At 39.4% G+C, this 20541-nt stretch overlaps 2 protein-coding genes across 3 annotated transcripts; both read left to right on the top strand.

Annotated features, from left to right (window-relative positions):
* The first annotated feature begins 327 nt into the window (after nt 1-327).
* LOC110002563 (trace amine-associated receptor 13c-like) lies at nt 328-1868 on the top strand. The gene is made up of 2 exons (XM_029282237.2): nt 328-500; nt 681-1868. The coding sequence occupies exons 1-2, from the start codon at nt 328-330 to the stop codon at nt 1495-1497; spliced, it is 990 nt and encodes a 329-aa protein (XP_029138070.2). The 3' UTR covers nt 1498-1868.
* Nucleotides 1869-9113: 7245 nt separating this feature from the next.
* Nucleotides 9114-19918, top strand: LOC110001907 (alpha-tectorin-like). Of its 2 annotated transcripts, none has more exons than XM_065962568.1 (18): nt 9114-9178; nt 9930-10027; nt 10638-10865; nt 11003-11086; nt 11325-11430; nt 11513-11642; nt 11814-12057; nt 12686-12842; nt 13803-13878; nt 14000-14062; nt 14689-14891; nt 15235-15366; nt 15883-16070; nt 16878-17032; nt 17168-17413; nt 17510-17672; nt 17881-17973; nt 19189-19918. In XM_065962568.1, exons 2-17 carry the CDS (start codon nt 9941-9943, stop codon nt 17971-17973), a joined length of 2355 nt encoding a protein of 784 aa, XP_065818640.1. In that variant the 5' UTR covers nt 9114-9178; nt 9930-9940; the 3' UTR covers nt 19189-19918. The 2 variants fall into 2 exon arrangements, with proteins under 2 accessions (XP_065818640.1, XP_065818639.1); XM_065962567.1 differs by having other exon boundaries at nt 17881-17999.
* Nucleotides 19919-20541: the final 623 nt, after the last annotated feature.

The raw sequence follows: 20541 nt of genomic DNA, 5'->3' as shown, positions 1-20541 counted from the left end.
ACAAAGAGTGGGATCCAAATCAGAGAACAAAAAAAGATTTATTTTAACAAAAGGCAAAAAAGGCAAACAAAAACATACTTTGTTTCTAATGCAAACAAAGTCCAAAAAGTCTAACAAAATCTGTCTTATTGCCATAGGAAGACATACACATATACAACAGGTATCCTCATCATTAAGAAAGGCAAGCAAAGAATGCATACAAACCATTGATTCCCATAGAGAGAACAAGAGCAATAGAGACAGGGCGGGCGGGGAAGATAGAAATAGTGACTTCAATAAGAAGCTTCAGTCAAGAAGCTGCCAGAGCTGCTTCTCTTCTCTCCTGTGATGGAGACCTTGGAGATAACTGAACCATGCTTTCCACAACTCCTCAACACCTCCTGTAGACGGGCAATTCGTCCTCACTTTGAGGTCATGCTGACTTACATTCTGCTGTCCTTCATCTCTCTGGTCACTGCAGCTCTAAACCTGCTGGTCATCATCTCTATCTCCCACTTCAAGTAGAACAATATTTCATACATCATGGAAGTATTAGATAGTAAACAAAATGTTTTTTATGTTTAAGAGTAACAGCGTAATTCTAAATATTATGTTTTTCCACTTTAATCTTTGCTGATCAGTTTTTTCTGAATACTAGACACTGCAAATAATAACGATCATTTTGCTGCTTTCCTCCCCAGGCAACTTCATACCCCTACCAACTTCCTCCTCCTCTCTCTGGCTATCTCAGATTTCTTCGTTGGCCTCCTCATGATATTTCAAATTATGCTCATCGATGGCTGCTGGTTGCTTGGTGACCTCATATGTACTCTGTATCAGTATATAGCATATATTGTTATATCTGCTTCCGTAGGAACCATGGTAATTATATCTATTGATCGCTATGTGGCTATTTGTCATCCTCTTCATTACCCCAGGAAAGTCTCTCTAAAAAGAGTTCAAGTCTGTGTCTGTCTGTGTTGGATCTGTTCTGTGATCTTTCAGAGTCTGGTTTTGAAGGATATCCTGGAACAGCCAGGCAGGTATCATTCCTGTGTTGGAGAGTGTATATTTTTTATTAACTACATTGCAGGAATTGCAGATCTTATTTTAACATTTATTCTTCCCATCACTGTTATTGTTGTTTTGTACTTGAGAGTATTTGTGGTGGCTGTGTCTCAGGCTCGGGCAATACGCTCTCACGTTGAAGCTGTCACACTGCAGCAATCATTGAAAATTACTGCGATAAAATCTGAGCTAAAAGCAGCCAGGACTCTTGGTATTGTCGTGATTGTCTTTCTGATATGTCTCTGCCCATATTATTGTGTCGCTCTAACAGGTCAAGATAACCTGCTCAATGCATCATCTGCTGCTTTTGTTATATGTTTGACCTATTTTAACTCTTGTCTTAACCCTGTGATCTATGCCTTTTTTTACCCTTGGTTTAGAAAATCAATAAGACTCATTGTCACACTGAAGATACTGCAGCCAAACTCATGTAATGCTCAAGTGCTGTAGAGGACAGTAAGTCAAGTAAATCAAACTTTGAATTTTAGATACCAAACATTTATTTTCTGCATTGTGCTTCAATTGAATTCTTCAATGTGTGTCCTCTTTGCCCTGTGATATAATATGAATCCATTCTTGTTTTCTGTGTTGCATATTTTGACTTTTTTGTGTGTGGATTTATACACATGCAGACTTGAATAGTTATTGTGTTTCTGCTTTACTTTAGCCCTCCATACTTTCTCTAGCTGTATAAAAGCATTTGATGTATATTTCATGAGTAGTTTTGAATGACATTATGGGATTGTAATGAGATCAAATATGTGACACATGGTCATGCAGTAAAGAATTTACCTTATTTTTGTTTTACTGGAATCTTGATTTTGATAAGTCAAGTAAATCAAACTGTCTGTGAAGACTGAAATGCATTTGTTGTTTTTATTTTCAAAGTCACTGAGCTTAGACAAAAAATAATGATGACAGGAGAAGTTAAATCATGCAAACATTAAAATAAATGTTAAAAATGACATCTCACAGGATAGACCACAGGATGTATCAGCAGGCCCACATCTTTTTTTCGAGTAACATTTTATCAATGCACTGCCAACATACAATATGGTGATGAAATCCACTTGAGATATTGAAAGAGACAAATGGCTTGTTCTACTCCTGCCTGATCTGCAAGATTAGGAAAAAAACATAAACTTCATATTTTCTTTAAGTTCCTGCTGTTAACTAGTTATTTCACAAAGGACACAAACTCGTACTGTAGTAATGTGACATTATCTGTAGGCCAACACTCTCTCTCAGTTTATTTTCTTCAGGATTTACTGATGATGAGAGAAGCGCTCCACATTGGAGACGTTTGTCAAACCTGTAGAGCAGGTATTTTTAATGGCCAAATATAGACTAACTTTGAGACCTATCAATAGAAAGATGAGCCTGAACAAACTTTGACAGTAATCCTTTTGCATCCCATGCTCGCATTGAGTCAGCCTCTGAAATCTTAAAGAACTGACTGTCGACAACGTAAAGATTTTTACTCTTTTCTCAATCTTAATAGTTAAAAAAACAAGGACACTAAGTCAGTAGGTTTTTTAAAAAGTGAAGCAGGAACTAGTTGTGAAAATGGATTGATTTTGGGCTATATTATGGAGTCATTTAACACTATCTGTCACATTTCACATAAAGAAAAACGCAAAATTGATAGTGCTGAAATGTTTTTGGCATTTTTAAACATAAGTATGCACGTTTGTGTTTCCTTATGTTGAATTTCATATGCCAAACATTTAAGCAGCAAACATTTCTTTCCTGCATTCTTAAATTCATCAATGTGTGTCCTCTTTGCACCATAATTTAATATTAATCCAGTTTTAGTGCCTTTATACACATGCAGACTTGAAAAGGTATTGTGTTTCTGCTCTACTTTAGCCCTCCATACTTTCTCTAGCTGTATGAGGGCAGTATAGTTTTGAATGACATTATGGGACTTTTTTTAGCGATCATTGTTAAATCCATGTATCGTTGCAGACAGTTGGATTGTTACACGCCTAGCACGGACCTCAGTCACTACCAGGGATGGAACAATACACCCAACTCAAGATGCTATTGTATCATGACTTTTTTTCACAAAATCTTCACTCGTTTCCGCCATGTCTGTATATCAAAAATATTTGAAAGGGAACTAGATTGGGGTGTTTACCTGGCCTTTAGGTACTAGCCTGCTTTTATTGGATCCGGACAGTCTCTAACAATACACTGATCCTCTCAGTGGAATAACTTCTGCGCACTGTCTAAAATCCAAAAATACAGTGGAAATGTTTTGGTTAGGCAACGTTACCAATGTATTTGTATAATTTAGACCATGCCTCCCTTTTCAATTGTGGAAACTTTTGGTTAAAATGCTTAACAAAGCTTTGCTTAGTGCATGATTCATTACATTAGAGAAGTAAGTAACTCAGATTCAGGTTGTCTCTCAGGTTTGCACCATGCACTAGATTATACAGCTTTCCCCAACACGTTGTACTTCACATCATTATGTTGTCAACTTTTGAACGTTCCTCTGACACTCTGTACAAATGCTAGCAAACTGGTTGTGCATCACCCAGGTCACTGACATGCTCTGATAAATGTGTAAGGGTTGGAACATCATTGAACAAAAACATTTAATCATCAAAATAAATAGTCAACTCTTTTCACTTTTTTGGACAAGGGCCCTGGGACTCCAACTCAGTTTTAGAATGTAAAACAGTCACAAATGATCAAGAGTTCTTGTTACTTAGTATTTGAAAAGGTATTATAAGTGTTTACAATGACAGATTTCTTTCCAATCCTAATTTTACTCAATGCAGGAGCCCCGCAAAAAGGATTTAAAAGCACAATAAAACATCTGCTATGCCCTATTCTATAAGCATGGAATTTAGAAGCCTTATTGTGTTTCACCTTGGATTAACGCTTGAGCAGAAAAAGTGTACCACACTCAGAGTCCTATACACTTCGAATCACATACAGAATTCTTAAGCATGAAATTAATTGTTTTTAACCAGTAATGGTACGGTTATAGAGTTTGATATTTGTTGTAATCATGAAGAACGCTGGTTGACTTTTTGTTATCATGGTGGTTTCCCTGTCATCTGATATGTATGACATGTTTTATGTAAGTTAACACAAAGTCTCGCTCCAGGCCAACGAGTAGTCTTAAAGACCCCAAAGAATAATTGAGCAAATTCCTAAGCAAGTTTTCCTACAATTTGGACAAAACAACTAACCTGAGAAACCAGATAACTAACATAGTTTTCAAATTGCAGCTCCTATTTTCTCATCACAAACTTGTCGTTAAGCAGACAATACTTTGCTGCACTTGTTTTCATCTACATTTAAGTTTGCTTTCTCAAACATTCACTTAGCGTGGGATTATCCTTGCTTTGCTGCCAAGTTGCTGCTAGTAACAGACAAGACAGAATCAGGTAAAACCCAGGCTTTGCTGTGGTACTCTAGTACATGACAAGTAATCCCTCCTTGGGCCATATGCACTAGAGGTTATCAATTTACTTACCCATAATGATATTAAGCTCTTGGATTGGCAGTGTAGTAGCCACATTTCCCTGAACCAAACCACAGTTATGCTCCAACTTTTTCAGTAAGACAAGCTAATCAATTTGTAAGGGTAGGAATGTAAGGTTGATCGATCCTGGGAGCTGGGTATGCATGCTGACCTTAGTTAAAACATCATATTTAATCATTAATGATGCATTTTAATTTGGTTTTCAATTATTTTATTTTATGTGCTATGTTGTATGATTGTTGATGTCTTTTGTCACCTACAGTACCTTGTGTTTTTATGCTCTTGGTGCAAGGCAAGTTCCCCTAGGGGCAATACAAGTTTCATACATTTAGAGACAGAGAGAGAGAGAGACAGAGAGAGAGAGAGACAGAGAGAGAGACAGAGAGAGAGAGAGAGAGAGAGACAGAGAGAGAGAGAGACAGAGAGAGAGACAGAGAGAGAGAGAGAGACAGAGAGAGACAGAGAGAGACAGAGAGAGACAGAGAGAGAGACAGAGAGAGAGAGAGAGAGAGAGAGAGAGCCAGAGAGACAGAGAGACAGAGAGAGAGACAGAGAGAGACAGAGAGAGAGAGAGACAGAGAGACAGAGAGAGAGAGAGAGAGGACAGAGAGAGAGAAGAGAGACAGAGAGAGACAGAGAGAGAGAGAGACAGAGAGAGACAGAGAGAGAGAGAGACAGAGAGACAGAGAGAGAGAGAGAGAGACAGAGAGAGAGAGAGGGACAGAGAGAGAGAGAGAGACAGAGAGAGAGACAGAGAGAGAGAGAGAGAGAGAGGACAGAGAGAGAGACAGAGAGAGAGAGAGAGAGAGAGAGACAGAGAGAGACAGAGAGAGAGAGAGACAGAGCGAGAGAGAGAGACAGAGAGAGAGACAGAGAGAGAGAGAGAGAGAGAGAGACAGAGAGAGAGAGACAGAGAGAGAGAGAGACAGAGAGACAGAGAGAGAGAGAGAGAGAGAGACAGAGAGAGAGAGAGACAGAGAGACAGAGAGAGAGAGAGAGAGAGAGACAGAGAGAGAGAGAGAGAGACAGAGAGAGAGACCAGAGAGAGAGAGAGAGAGAGACAGAGTGTCTTATATTGAGTCATGTTATTCAGATACAGACATGAAACTCTGGGTTTCTCCTGAATGAAGGATGTCAGCGTTGTTTACCCACGTGCTTGTGCTCGTGCAGTGTAGCGTGCTGAAGCACTTCCTCTCTAAGTGTGCCAAAGCCAACAAAGTGTAGCGTGCCCGAGCACGATACGGAGCGGTCACACTGGGTCAAACGAACTGGACTTTAGGGCTGAAGCGTGCTTGGGCACGGTACGGATGGCCAGTGAGACCGCGCCCTTAGAGTCCCAGAGAGGCAACCCCTCGCAAGGGAGAACTCCAACACTGTGGCCTTGTCAGTATCCCCCACAACCATGGATAAAGAGGGCGTCCCCCATAGACCTGACATTTTAACTTTAGTGTCCATCGAAGGTCTCTGAGGTGCAACTGCATTGTTGCAAAACACAAATGGTGTATAAACATCGTCAGCTTGGCAACGGACTTACAGCCTACTGTTTTGAGAAGCTCTTTTCAATATGTAGAAGCCTGTCCAATATTTTCTCTACTCTGGCTTCTTTCTCAGTCACTCCTGTTTACCTCTTCTTAGCTCCATCTGTCACTGTCCTCTTCCTCTTAGCCTCAGCGGTTGTATCAAACAGTATAGAGACGGCCTAACTGGCTGCTTATAAGCTGAACTAGTGCTGAAGAGGCCTGCTGCCAAAGTTACTGCCGAAAGCAGGCGACTGGGGCACACTGGACAGAGGAGGCATGCCATTCTCCCAGTTTAAAGTTATTGTACTACAAGATCGACTTTGAAACTGCTATTTTAAGCAGGAAAAGTATTGTTGCTTGAAAGAGCTTTAATGGTAGTTGGAAGGACTGAAATCCATTCAGCGCAAAGGAAACAGACTAATTGAACTTAGCTCAAAAGTTATCTCTGGTTATCTTTAAAGGCAATCCTTTACACACGTTTGTAATGGACTCTGAAGCTTTATTGGTGAGCAACTAGTGCTTGCCTCAATGTTCCACTGAACAACTGAGGAGGTCCTTTGTTCCTGCAGCAGTTCAATATTTTAATTAACATTTTCAGTTGTGACTCATGGCTGTAAATTACGTACCAAATGATTTCAATGGTGTTTGTTATTTATGTACTTGTTGTGTACTGTGATTGTACTGTTGATAATGTTTGTTGTGTATGAATTAACCAGTTGGCAAATTAGTTTCCCTGCTGGGGATCGATAAAGTTTTCTAATCTACTCTAATACACAAGCAAAACTCAACATACTACTGAAGACCTCCAGTATATATAGCTTCTCCCATGCATTGACCTCCTGCCACAGTAGCTAAATTAACCTATGAAAGAGATCATTAGTGTCTATGTGAGCTTTCTTCTGTCAGATTTATGATGTTTGTGATGTGATTGGCACACCTTGCCTTTACATCTGTCAAGAGTTCTTCCCCGGAGGTAAAACTCATCTGTGTCATCACTATAATAAATCTGTCAACGTCTTCCCTGCCCTGTTACATTCCACACCGGATCACTTGATGTGAACATTTGTGCCTCAGGATATTGTTCTTTTGGAGCAGTAGACAAAACACAGACTCTTTATTCTAAAGCAAACAAGAGATGGGTAACTAATTTAAAGCCTTAATATATCTGACAATTACTGTTTCACAGGCTGGCAGGTTTTAAATGAAGGTTAGCATGTCAGCACAAACAGATGCTGTAGTATGTATTGTATGTTATGGATTTTAATCAACCTCCACGTGACCAACATATTTAACACACAATGACCAAAGATTGGGGAACCAACCTGGCGCCTGAGATCTCAGGGGGAGAGTGAGGATCCGTCTGCTCTGAGGTTGTCAAAATGTTTATTTTTCACATAAAATCATGTCAAAAGATTACTGGGAAATTTATACAAAGGTCGTTTGGTAAAAACAAGTTTGTAGGCATATTCTAATAGGATCATTGAAAACGAGATATGGCATAAATTATATCCCTGAGGTCTTTGGGGAACGAATAATAAGGGTTAAAAATCAAGTCCTTTACAACAGATGTTTATTAGTAATGGTGTGGAATAAAATGTTCCAGCACAAGTGACTTTTATCTAGCTAATTAATACTGTGGCTGTCCTCCTCTAAAACACATCTTTTAATAGACACAATGAGGTGTTGATCAGATTACACTGGTCTTATTCAGAATCACTCAGGTAATTATGGAGTATTTTCAAACTGGAATGTGTTGTGACAGAAGCCAGTTTGACGAGACAGAAGGCCAAAAGAATCCGTGACACTTTTTTGTGTGTGACTTTTATGAGGAGTCAACAAAATTGTAGACAAGAAGAGACAGAGAGGGAGACAAAACGGGTGTGCTGTGTCCTCCACACAGGGACAAAGTCAGCTTCTTCTTGAACATAGCACTGCTTGCCTCCACTGCTTTTGTACAATTCCTCCAGAGGGTAAGAACTTTCACCTTTTACCTGAACTTATTGATTCATATGACACACTTAAAATGAGAAAACATCTAAAACTAAGACTGAAAAGTCTGAAGAAAGAATAAACCTGCACAGATTTTTTATCACAGTGGCTCAAACTTTGCAGACAATTCATGAAAACATCTTTGAGCTTTTAGAAATTTGAGAAAACTTGACTAGATTAAATCTGTCACAATGTTGAAATATTATATAATATAATTACACAGATTTGTTTAACATTTGATTCTGTTTGGGTAATTACACATGATTATAGACTAAATGCAATCTGCATAAAGAAGGTTGGATAATATGTCAGCATGTTTACTGTTGGAAAACGGAGAAGAGTTAAAATACGCTAAATCTGCTCGCTATGACAGAGAAATTTACAAAAGTAAAGAATGTACTTAACGTAAAAACTAAACCAGAATCTCATGGAGGTGTTTATAAAAATGGAGAACAGACAAGAAATGTAAAACAAATTCCGATAATGACAAGGCAGTAAAACGTATAATGTGCTGCACTGACTCATGTCAATCTATTCACCTTGATTCACCTTCAGTGGAAATGTTCGGTTTAATTTGAATACTAAAAGGAGAGGAAGCCCTTAAGGGTATGACAGGACACTGACACAAAAATGCTCACCTGGTCCGGGCCCCATTCTGCAATAACAATCCGCTCACTTTACTACGTTATCCCTTACATATCATCCAAATCATTGTCATCGTTATTCAAATTATTATTGCCATCTCATAAACCCCTCCTGGGGGCTGCACGGTGTGTGCAGTGGGTTAGTGCTAGGAGGTTCCTGGTTTGAATCCTCTGTGGCCTCTGTGTGGAGTTTGCATGTTCTCTCGGTCTCCCCCGTGCATCTGAGGGTGACCATTCCAGGGTGCACCCAGCCTCTCGCCCAGCTGAAATCAGCTCCTGCCCCCTGCGACCCCAAAAAGCAGTATAGATAATGAATGGATGGACCCCATTATCTACATAAGGATGTTTTGTCAATCAACTTTAAATGATTTAAAGTTAAACTTTTTTCTGTAATATCTGTTTAAGGTAGAGGGTCAGCTGATGACCACCATGTTTTGCTTCCTACTCTACCTGCCCTGCATTCGGCCTCCTAACAGGTGAGAAGGCTTCACACCTAAAAGAGCGCCACACTGACTTTATTCATGCTGCACCCACTTTGGGGGTAAACCCGTATGGACACTGGGAAATTATCAAACCTAAATAAACAGTCTGACACATGCAAACATACACAACACTTATAGTGCAGTTAAATTATTTTCTGAAATGTTTAGAGTTCTGATAGGTGGATTTTGTAAGCAACAGAGAGGGCCAGGGTTGGGTTGTCAAAAGTTTTGGTTCTTCAGTATTTTTCAACACCATGTTTTGGGCCAGTTCTTGGGTGTACTCTGTCTTTCTCGCTCCATGTCCTATTGTTTACGGTGAGAAGGCAGACTCGGAGGGCAGAACAAACACCTAGGTGTGGGAGTGTCACCCACCTGGGGGAGGGGCTACTGCCCTTTGTGATGTCATGAAGAGAAAATCTCCAACGGCCTGTTTGAGCACACATTTTCTGAAAAGTGGAGCAGGCAGAAGATGGAGAGGATGGACTTTTCTCATCATTGGAGGGTTTGTAGACGACTAGAGACACATGTTAGAGTTAGAGGAACATGGAGAAGAGGATTTTGCATCATATGCAACTTTTCAGTTGGTTTGGATCATACTGTCAACTTTGTTCATCCTTCTTTTTCTTGTACTGAACCCAACTGTCTTTCCTCCAAAGCGTTAGTTTTGTTGGCCTTTTACCACTGGTTTTCTAAAAGTGACCTTTACTGTTTTCTTTTGGGTAAAATATTTATTTTGTATCTTCAGGTTCTGCTGCAATGTACCAGGCATTTACCAGTTCTGGGGAGATGAACATCTCGTCCTGCCCCATCACCTATTTTGGACAGAAATATGAGAAAGTCTATGTGAGTTATAGACTTGATACACTTGCATGCCTTTACACTTTACCTGTACATAATGTCAATGTTATTTTTGGGCTTTTTGTGCCTTTATTGTAGAGATAGGATAGTGGATAGAGTCAGAAATCAGTGGAAGAAGTCATTTAAGGATACCTTTCCGATAGAAAAGGACAGCTGTCATTAAAAGAAACGCATGAACACCAAGATTCCTTCAAGTGTTTGTGTCGGTGTGTCTTCGTGTGTCCTTCGAACAACATATCAAAACACAAAAACGCCTTTTTTCATCTGAAAAATATTGCCCACCTCCGTCCATCACACTCATTTTCAGCCGCTGAGGTCCTCACCCACACATTCATCACATCGATAATGTAGCCCTCCACAACCCCTACCTGTCTAAGCTCCCCTACCTCACTCTAAGGTTTGCTGAAGCAGCCCCCCCAGGACTAACCATCGGCCATGGGGGGACAGGGTCTTCTCCATTGTACTGGTTTCACTGTTTTGTTGGTGTTCTTTGAGTATTCTGAAAAAGCACAATATATAGTAAGTCCAATGTACAATTATTATATAAACTGTATTGGGGTTGTCCTTGGAATCAGAGTTTATGCTTTTTCAACAGGTGAGCCTCGATGCAAACAAATTTGCATTCTGCTTCAACAGCTTGTACACACCTGGAATCCAAAACGACTGTATTCTGATGTCTGGAGGGGCCGCTGACAGAGGCGACCTGACAGTTCTGACAAGAAAAATACCTCCTGGTTCTGGGGTTCATCAACTTCTGCCACACCTGAAGCATGCTGGGAGTTGTGTCAATGTGATCCCTTTAAAGAACAGTCAAGATGATGAAGTTGGTATTTTTCTAAAGTCTTATTAAAGTTGTTATAGTGTGTTTTGTATATTAATACGACTCATGTATTGAGATGGGGTTATGAAGAAAGAAGGTCAGATAACCGTTTTCTTGTTTTGGTCTTGTCTTGTTTTAAGGTTGAACAAGTTGAACTTGGCAACTTTGGGGCTCAAGCAATTCTGGCGATCAAGACATATTCAGGCTACACACACACTGAAGTGGTAAGTGTAAATGTAGAACTTTTAGAAAAGTAGATTGCCATGAAGGAGCGCCCAAGCAGTTGGGGATGCAATGCCTTGCTCCCATTTGCCAAAAATTAATAAAATATGAATATGCTTTTCAAATTCACCTCGTGTAATTTTGATGTGAAGTTTTGTTTTTCAATCTTTTTGATTCAGACCTGTGAGCATTCTCAGTTTCATAGAAATTAACTTTTTGTCTGCTTTTAAAACTTTGCAGGAGGCAGATTCACAAGTCAACAGCCAAACAGTTTCCAAGCTGAAATTTCAGATATCTGAAACAAATGCTGGTGTCATCGCAGATGTGAGCGGATGCAGACTCTCAGGTTAGTAGGTCCACTCCTCTAATGCAGTCTAATATGTTATATTAATTATGCTATATGATCTAAAAAACATTCCAACTCCTAGGTGTTGTTTATAAGACAAATACAACAACATATGACCAAGACACCTGCTCTGCTATAATCTGCGATGTGTATGGAGTTGCAAGAGTAGTCAGCGATTGTGGTCCCAAGGAGCATTGCCAGGGCGATGGGAGGTAAATATTTGATGAAATGGTGGAAATGTTGAAACATGGCAGGATAAAAACTTGATATGGATCAGATTTAGTTCTAAAACCTTTTGAAGGGACTTAATGAGTGTATTGCATGATTGCGAAACATGTTTCAACTGTATTAAGTTTTGATCCATTTCTCTCCTTCTCTGTCAGTTGTGCCCCGAGCAATGTGTGCACTGTGGCCGGCTCTACCATCATCGATATTAATGGCAAAGTTCACACTGTCCCGGACAGGTGTGGGTACACTCTGCTGAGCCCCGGGTCAATCCCAGGGCTCAAGGTGTATGGGGTATTCCAGGAAAGACGCCGCAGAGATGTCAGTTTTTTGAACAATGTGGTACTGCGTCTGGATGGGGCAGGTGTTAAGGTTTCTCTGGAACAAGGTGGCAGAGTTAAGGTATGATACCCACTGATACAACAGAGACTCATTGTGCAGCCCCCTAGCTGCACGATTTGTTAGCCCTCATACTATTTTGGAAGCCATGAGAGCCAAAATATTGGGAAACTAATTGCTCTGCTCAGGGATGCCTGCACAAAGGGTTTGCCAATAGTGCAAAAAAACTTGGCTTGCAGGGTTTTATTGATTGATTAATTCTTTTAAAAATTTTATAGAAGGTTTATTTTTTGACTTTATATTCCCTCATTTAGAGATAGGACAGTGGATAGAGTCAGAAATCTGGGAGACAGAGAGCAGGAGAAGAGCAATGGGTTGGATTCCAACCTGGGCTGCCTGCCTAGAGGACTTTGGCCTCTGCACATGGGGCACACATTAACCAATAGGCTTCCGGCGTCCCCCATTCTTTTTTTGCTCGTAAAATTTGGTAACAACCTTTTCGAGAGTTTCAGATTGACTGTTTCATATCTTAAATTTTAAAAATCTTTGACTTGATGAATTTTGCTGTTAACATATGACCACTTTAAAATAAATCAAAAGAAAAAAAGACGATTTTAATCCCCTGACAGAAAACAACATTTGAACAAAGTGTCTCCTCTGCCTCTTTCCTCCTCACTCTGCTGTCATAAAGCTGAATGGTGATGTGTTGAAGCTCAATGCCACAGCTCAGGTGTTCAGCGGTGTCAAGCTCTCAAAGGACAAAACAGGCGTGACTGCTAAAATATCAACCTCCAACGGTGCGGTTTCTGTCTTCTTTGATGGCGACAAAGCACTCATCCAACTGTCAGGTACGATGACCTACTGAATGTTAAGTTCAACGTTGAATAAAAGCTTTTAAGAACAATCTATTCTCACAATTTGCAGCAACTGATAGCCTTTAAAAGGATGTCTTTTAAAGTCCAAAGACAGACAGCAGTGTCACAGGTTGATAAGGAGAATGTCTTTGTTCAAAACAAGTCAATGATTAAGACGGGATCTAGTTAATTAGAAAGCATCAAAGGCAGAGGGAACAAGAGTCTGGTTTGGTTTTGAATCTGGGGCATGTCAAATTGTATCATCTGCATAGCAACGAACATTGAAGTACTGATGAAGAATAGTAATGAAAACAACTATTCACGCTATTAATGACTGCAATGCATGTCTGAAGGCTTCTGAGTATATTTCCAGTGACACTAGGGATGTTTTAGGCCCCCAATTTTCCAGTCAGTTTAAAGGATATTTGAATTCACACTTGTTGACAAGTATAAAATCAGAAAACACTCAGAAAACAGGAACAATTGTGCACTATGTATTTAAGTTGAGGGGGAAAATATCTTATCTAGTCATTGTGGTTATGACGTTTTTACTTTTGAGATTGAGCAGGATCCCAGCTGATGTTAAATTGGTTTGCAGAGTGTGGCTAAAGTTAGCATGCTAGCTACATCAACATTTACTGCCAGGGGTTCCTGTGCACAGGGTTCTGTGGTGGGTTCCTGTGTAAAAGTTAGGGCACATCAATTGACCGACATGTGAAAATATTTCAATTTGGTTAACTGACTTGGAATTCTGGTGCCACCTGGCGAGGGTGACATTGTTTAACCATCAATTCTGCTAGTCATGCACATCCCTAGTAGATACGATAGATTAGGTATTGATCTGCTTACAACAACTGGAAGGATTTATCTTGTATATAAATTGTTTCTTAGTATACTGCTGTTAAAAAACTCACATGTGGTGCATTTTCTCCTCCATCTGACCATGACCCAAAGGAACTGTCCAAGGTTTGTGTGGAGGATCCAGCAAGTCTTTCAGCGGAGAAAAGGTTGCTGAATACAGTTCCGCCGGGTAAGATCTCAAACAATATGTCTTACTGACACTCTAATCTTACAAATTATGGAGTATCATCTTACTTTTAGTTTGAAGACATTGGAATGTCTTTAATTATATGCTGTTTTTGTCCCTGTAGGTGTGATGTACCACATGATGACACTGCTAACAGTACTATAAACTGTGACACCCAAGCTAAATGGTAAACACTTATTTTATCAGTTTAAAGGGAAATTGAACTTCGACATCATCAAATTAACACAAATAAAGCCAAACGTCATTGAACGATCCTATTAATTACTTTGTTGAGCTGTTTGAGCCACAGTGTTTACTAGATAGTGCTTATAATCTTTAATTTACAGCAGATCTTTATAAAAATATAGGATTTACATTGTTGAATCTGATCATATCTTTCCTATAGTGGAACGGTCGTCCAATGTTTTACCTTCATGACATCACAAAGGCCGGTAGCCCCTCCCCCAGGTGGGTGACACTCCCACAGCTAGGTGTTTATTCTGCCCTCTGAGTCTGCCTTCTCACCGTAAACAATAGGACATGGAGCGAGAAAGACTGAGACACCCGAGCCCTTCCAGAGAGGGGGCGTGGTCAGACACAGCTCATTTACATATTTAAAGGTACAGACACAGAAACAGCCTGTTCTGAGCAGGGCTGAAATAGAGGGGTTTATAGACATGATCAAATACAGGATCAGAGTGGATTTAGAACAAGAAACTTCACACACATGTTTTGAGGAGCTCTGAGACTTATTTCAACTGGATAAAAGGGAGTACTGGATTAAATAATTTTGATTTCAAATTTTCACATAAGGTGCAATCTCCTGAAGCAGGCTCCTTTCACTGCTTGTCACAACCTCATCAGCCCAGAGCCCTTCGTAACTGCCTGCACAAACACTTTATGCAAATACCCTGCAGTGGACGATATCAAATGCAAGCTACTGGAGACCTACACCATAGTCTGCAGCAAACAAGGAAATGTGAAGGTGGAGGACTGGAGGACAAAGACCAGCTGCTGTAAGGCTTCATAATGACTGTTGGATATGTTTCAAGATGACATGTGAAGCCTGAAATACTTGTTTTTAAAATCTTAAGCACCTTTAAAAATGTTCTAATAATTTAACCTTTAAATTTAGCACTATCTAAACAAAAAGGGAATTAAAAGCTCATGTCAGAAAAATAAACATCCATTGAGATACAAAAATTCTCATATCTTAGAAATCGGAGAACATTTCCTGTAAAACTGCAAGTTAGCTCGATTCACTTTTTTACAATGCTGTAACAAGGTTTAAACTGTGTGCAGAAAAAAAATAAAATTAGTTAGTGCTTATTGTTACCAAATATTTGTCCATGTTTGCAGATGCTCAGAACTCCTGCCAGGATAAATTCTGCAGTGATCACGAGTTCTGTGGTCAGAAGTTCTATGGCGGGGAACCTCGCTGCTTTTGTCGCGCCATATTTGCTTCCAAGTACAGATCAAAAAGCAGTTACGGTGAGTCACCTTTTACACATATTAAGGAAGTCATAATTGGTGCCACAAATCAGGTTTCATTTGAGGTAGAACGACTGTTTCAGTTTCTTGGAATAGCTCAGAATAATCTTGTCTTCTTCCACAACACTTAAGTAAAAGTGGCATTTTAAAGTTTAAGGGTTGTAAAAACTATATTTACTGTCTTGATCTTATAGGCACTCGGTAGATGATTGATTATCTGCCTGGTATGTTACTTGCTGGGGCCAAATGTAAAAAAATAAACCAGTGCTGTCAACCAATTTAAAAAACTTAAATTGTGACTTATCACGGAAGAGGAACTGGTTAGAAACAACTAATCACAATTTAGCCTAGAAGATGCCTTAGGATTTTGGGGTGGTACCTGGAGAGGATCTTAATCTTAACATTAAATACATTTTAAGGATGTATTTAATGTTGACTTTTTCTAAGCATGTTTCTTATATGTGCTTTTATAACTCAAAACTTTGGCAAATGCTAAATTTTTGTTCATTTGTGCAGGTGAGCCAACTGCCTGCGAGCACAGTTCAGCTGCGGTAACGCTGGCTAATTGTCTCTTGGAAGAGGAGGGCATCGATTACTCTGCCTTACACCTCAATGACCAGACCTGCAAAGGGGAAATGAAGGACGACACCCACATGGTGACGTTCAAGTTTGACAGCAGCAGAACTTGTGGTACAGTGGTCAAGGTGTGTAACCGCTATATGATTTATTAACAACACAGCCAAATCCCTTCTAACATCCTGCAAAAAACTTGATTTTATTTTTTTATAACAGCCAAGAAATTTAGTCACAAAACTCCAGTTTGTTCCTGGAAAGACGGAGTTTCTTGGAGGGCCACATTTTACACAATGCATGTGGCCATGGGAGATACACCATTCTCCCTGTTGAATATGATTGTGCTATTAAATCAACCTTAGAAACAACTATTTTATGGTGGACAAGTCACAGGTTGTTGCTTTCAGACAGCTCAAACAAAGTGTTGTGACCAGATGAAGCAGGAACCTGCTTTCTCTGAAGTTCTCAGGAAGATCATGTCTGCAGGAATCCTTTGGTTCTTCTCAACGATGATCAGGTCCCCAACTTGTATGTCCGAACTCTTCACTTGGATTTTACCTCGCGCTGTGAGCTTGCTGTAGAGTTGAGAGTTCATCTCCCTTTTCCTGAAAATTGTGGGGGTGTTCTTAACTCCAGGCTGCTCGCAGAGGACGTGAGGTGGTGCGCTCCCCTGCTGGGCAAGATAAGCTTAATAAAATTTAATATCTTGTAGTGAGTGCATGCTGAGATTATAGAGAAGAAGAATTTCTGTTAAGCTTCTCCTGATGTGCGTGATGCTACCGTATTTGAAAAAATCGGGTGGGATTTTAAAACTCTAGTCTGAGCCATGCTTTACACAACTCCAACATCATCTTTTTTGTGTTAGGGCTTGCAGTAAAAAACTTAAAAAGTTCAACATTAAGTGCATGTTTAATGCTAATGTCTATGTGACCACTTAGGCAAATGACAGCAAAATTATCTACAAGAACACCATCACGACACAGAACAACTCCATAGTTGGCCATATCTACCGTCACGACCGAGTGCATATCGACTTCTCCTGTTTTTACAATCAGCCAGATATCAAGAGCTTAGCCATCAAAGTCAAACAGAGGTAAGAAGTTTCCAGTATTTTATTTCCATAAGAAGGCTAACTTGCTTCATTTTGGTTTTTGTATGCAGTCAGGAGTTTTGTGCAGTGGGGATGTTTACAAGTTGAAGACTGAAATTTGAGTTTTGTTCTTTGCAGCTCTGTGGACCAGCAGATTACTTCTGGAGCATGGATTTACAATCTGACAATGAAGGCCTATACAGATCCTCTACTTTTGGGAACCATCGAATCAAGTACCAATATCCGAATGAATGAGAGAATCTGGGTGGCGCTTAAGACAGAAGGGCTGGATGAAAATGCAGTCCAATTTGTCACTGAATCCTGCTGGGCTACAAATGAGCCGTCGCCAAGTGGAAATCTGAGATATGACCTAATCATCAAAGGGTGAGACACAAAGATATGCTTATTGGCAATAAACCTGTATTTCAGTTTTTGTTTTGTTTGCAAGTCTTTCATGTCTGTTTTCATGCTTCTGAGCAGCTGCCCTAATCCTGCTGATGACACGGTGACAATAGAGAACAATGGAAGGGGGCCGTATAACGTGTTCTCTTTCAAAACGTTCCAGTTCACTGACCTGACTGGTGACGTCTACTTGCACTGCAAAGTACAGCTTTGTGTCATGCAGGGAGGCAACTGTGTACCGGTATGTCAGCAGGTTTCTGAATATTATGACAAATGCACTAAATGCACTACAATTTTATTGCAATTTTATTGTCTGTATTTTATTTTGTTGTATGTGCTGAATAATCCTGCTTTTAAATTGTATGTATGCACCACTATGAAGAAGCACCTTATTTCGTTTTACATCTGTGCAATGAAAAAAAAGGCCTCTGATTTAAATTGCCTTTCAGAAATGCGGACAGGCCGGGAGATGGCGCAGATCTATCATGTCAAGTTATGAGGATGAGAACCCTGCCTTAATCACCATGGCCTGGTCTTATTAGGCAAGCTCAACACTCCTCTTATATTGGTAAAGCATTGCAGGATATCACGTCATTTAAAAACATTGTCCTTCAAAAAAACATACAGGTTTTAAAATAGCAAATAGTCCCCAGTACATCAATAAGGGCGTGTGCAAAGGTGTGCTTATACCTTGCAAAACTCTGCACATTAAGAAGGAAAAGTCGTGCAGATTGGTAGCAGTGCCTCCACCAAAACCATGCAGGGAGAGGTTAACACATCTTCAATAGAATGCCATTTTCCAGCCATCATAATGCCATGTCCTTTCAATGGAAGCCCAACATGAAAATTGTGATTTTGATTGAGGGCCATTAATGATAACATCCAAAACAGATTTGAAAAAAGGGAAAGCCATTATAATTTAAAAGGAACACAGATCTTTAATAAACCGAGATTCAGAACCATATTGAGGGAACGCTGTTTTACTGTGAAAGGAATCAGTTTATGTAACAATCTCAACAGAGAAACTAAAGAATCAAAATCAAAAATGATATTTAAAAGAAAAATTAAAGCCAGTTTGTTGAATAAATATGTGGAAATATGTCAGTGAGATACTGTTTTCTTTCGTGAAGCTGTAACAAAAATGTATTGTGATATACTTTGTATGGTGTATAATGAATTGGTAAGGAGGACTAACAATGGGGCTGCCAGTGGCTGTGTTTGCCTGCAGCCAATTTAATTTAATTGTAATTGTTTTTGGATTAAGTGTTCTGTTTTGTTTTAATTAATGTTTTGTGAAAGAGGGGCAGATATTATGCTCCTTTTCATTCAAAATTTGAGATTTTATGTTTCTTTGTTTTTCTTAACTTTATTGTTTCTTTGAATTAAATAAAATTGACAAATAAAAAAAAATAAAAAATAAAAAAATGTGCCTCATACAGAGCCCATATGGCTGGATTTGGCCTACATTCATTATTGTCCAATGACTTAATAGTTTGTCTTTTTCTAGCCCATGTATTCTCTTCTGACTGTCCTCTGTGGCAACAAAACCAGCTGACTTAAAAGTCTAGTCGAGATAAAACCATGTTGCGGGAACTTGGACATAGTTGATCGAATAAGCAAATGATGATTTGTGTAGCACACATTCACCACAAATGATTGATGATTCCATGCAATTTTCATTTCACTGCACTGTCCAATATGCTTTGTATTATAAATGTATTCAACTCACAGTAACTAAGATTTGTTTGCCTTTGCAGGTTTCCATTGAGATTCAGACTGACTGTTCAAGACCCAATATGAGTCCCGTTTTGGATCTGTTCTTATGTCCACCAGTTACTTTTGTGCTTAATGTATTCAAGCTTACTTATAATAACTTGATGAGTACACTGATATTCTCTAGCCGGAGAAATCGTTTTAATCTTTCCTTGGGTTTCTGGCTTTCTCTCTCCCTACATAATAAAAATGATTACTGTAGTATTGGAAAGGTGTTGATTAGATTAGGGGCATTCGACAGGAAATTCAATTAACACCTGGAAGAAGGAACAACTAATTCTTGTTTCATGATCTCATAAACATAGATGCTCGGAGATCGGATATATGAGCAAATAATAAATTAGTGACTTATAGAAAAATAGAACTGGAATGGCAATTGTGAGTGTGGTCTTTTTACCTGCTCTTTTGTAATATTAAATAAAGAGTAAGGTCTTTTACCTGCTTTTTGTCAAGTGTTTCCAGATAACACTTGTTATGAGTAGACGTTCTACAAATAAAGATTGATTGATTGATTGATTGATTGATTGATTGATTGATTGAATGTGTGGTTGTATTTACATTCTCTGCTATTGGACAAATTGTGGGCATTGTTTGAAATTAAAACCTGCAATCCTTAGTGTTGGGGATCACCAAGATCAAAACATACTGTATGGGTTATCTTCCTTTGCTATGTTCGTATATAATCAATAAAAAGTATGGGGATAATACAAGCTATGAGATTTTCCTGAGTCTACTTTTCTGGGTTTTTAAAAGTAGAAAGAGACATAAATTGCTAACCGGCTTACAGGCCAGCAAGAAGCAGAAGCAGCTACTCACAGAAGCAGCAAGCAACTGAGCGGTGATGTTCTTGGGTTTCAAATACATGGGCCAGACGTGGCCATCGAACAGACTGGGGGGGGTCTGACACCGTGTAGTTCCTAGAGCACCTCCTCTTTTTGCGTTCGTCGTAGGGGATGGAAATAAAGAAAAGTTGGTTCAGCACGTCGATTATGACGATAATGATCAAACTTCAACAGGTTCTCCAACCATGCTAAGACCTCACTCAATATGGCATCCATGTCCAAAGCGGCAGGCAGTAAATTAGAGAAGAATGGTTCAGCAATAATTGAGCCTTTTTTTTTTTGCCACTGTCTCAACTGTTTTGAAACATGACGGTTTCAAATTGGGCATTTAATTCCCCCAAAACAACAAAAGTTGTTGGTTTCATGTTATCTTTGAGCTATTTTAAAGTTAACATGGTGTTTTGCAAATCATGGTTAATGGACTTGAGCTTGTATAGCGCTAGTCTTCAGCCTACTCAAAGCACTTTCTACAGGTCATACATACACATTCAAACA

This window comes from Labrus bergylta, chromosome 13, assembly GCF_963930695.1.
Source record: "Labrus bergylta chromosome 13, fLabBer1.1, whole genome shotgun sequence".
NCBI classification, from domain to species: domain Eukaryota; kingdom Metazoa; phylum Chordata; class Actinopteri; order Labriformes; family Labridae; genus Labrus; species Labrus bergylta.
The sequence above is the reverse complement of the archived record's forward strand: the minus strand, read 5'-3'. Positions and strand labels throughout refer to the sequence as shown.

Bases quoted from the DNA above. Each gene is read 5' to 3' on its own strand.
- LOC110002563 (XM_029282237.2), top strand. From the start codon at position 328: ATGGAGACCTTGGAGATAACTGAACCATGCTTTCCACAACTCCTCAAC. The intron at 501-680 runs GTAGAACAATAT...TTTCCTCCCCAG, and splicing joins ATCTCTATCTCCCACTTCAA to GCAACTTCATACCCCTACCA.
- LOC110001907 (XM_065962568.1), top strand. From the start codon at position 9,941: ATGTACCAGGCATTTACCAGTTCTGGGGAGATGAACATCTCGTCCTGC. The intron at 11,087-11,324 runs GTAAGTGTAAAT...AAAACTTTGCAG, and splicing joins GCTACACACACACTGAAGTG to GAGGCAGATTCACAAGTCAA. The intron at 14,063-14,688 runs GTAAACACTTAT...TTTTCACATAAG, and splicing joins TGTGACACCCAAGCTAAATG to GTGCAATCTCCTGAAGCAGG.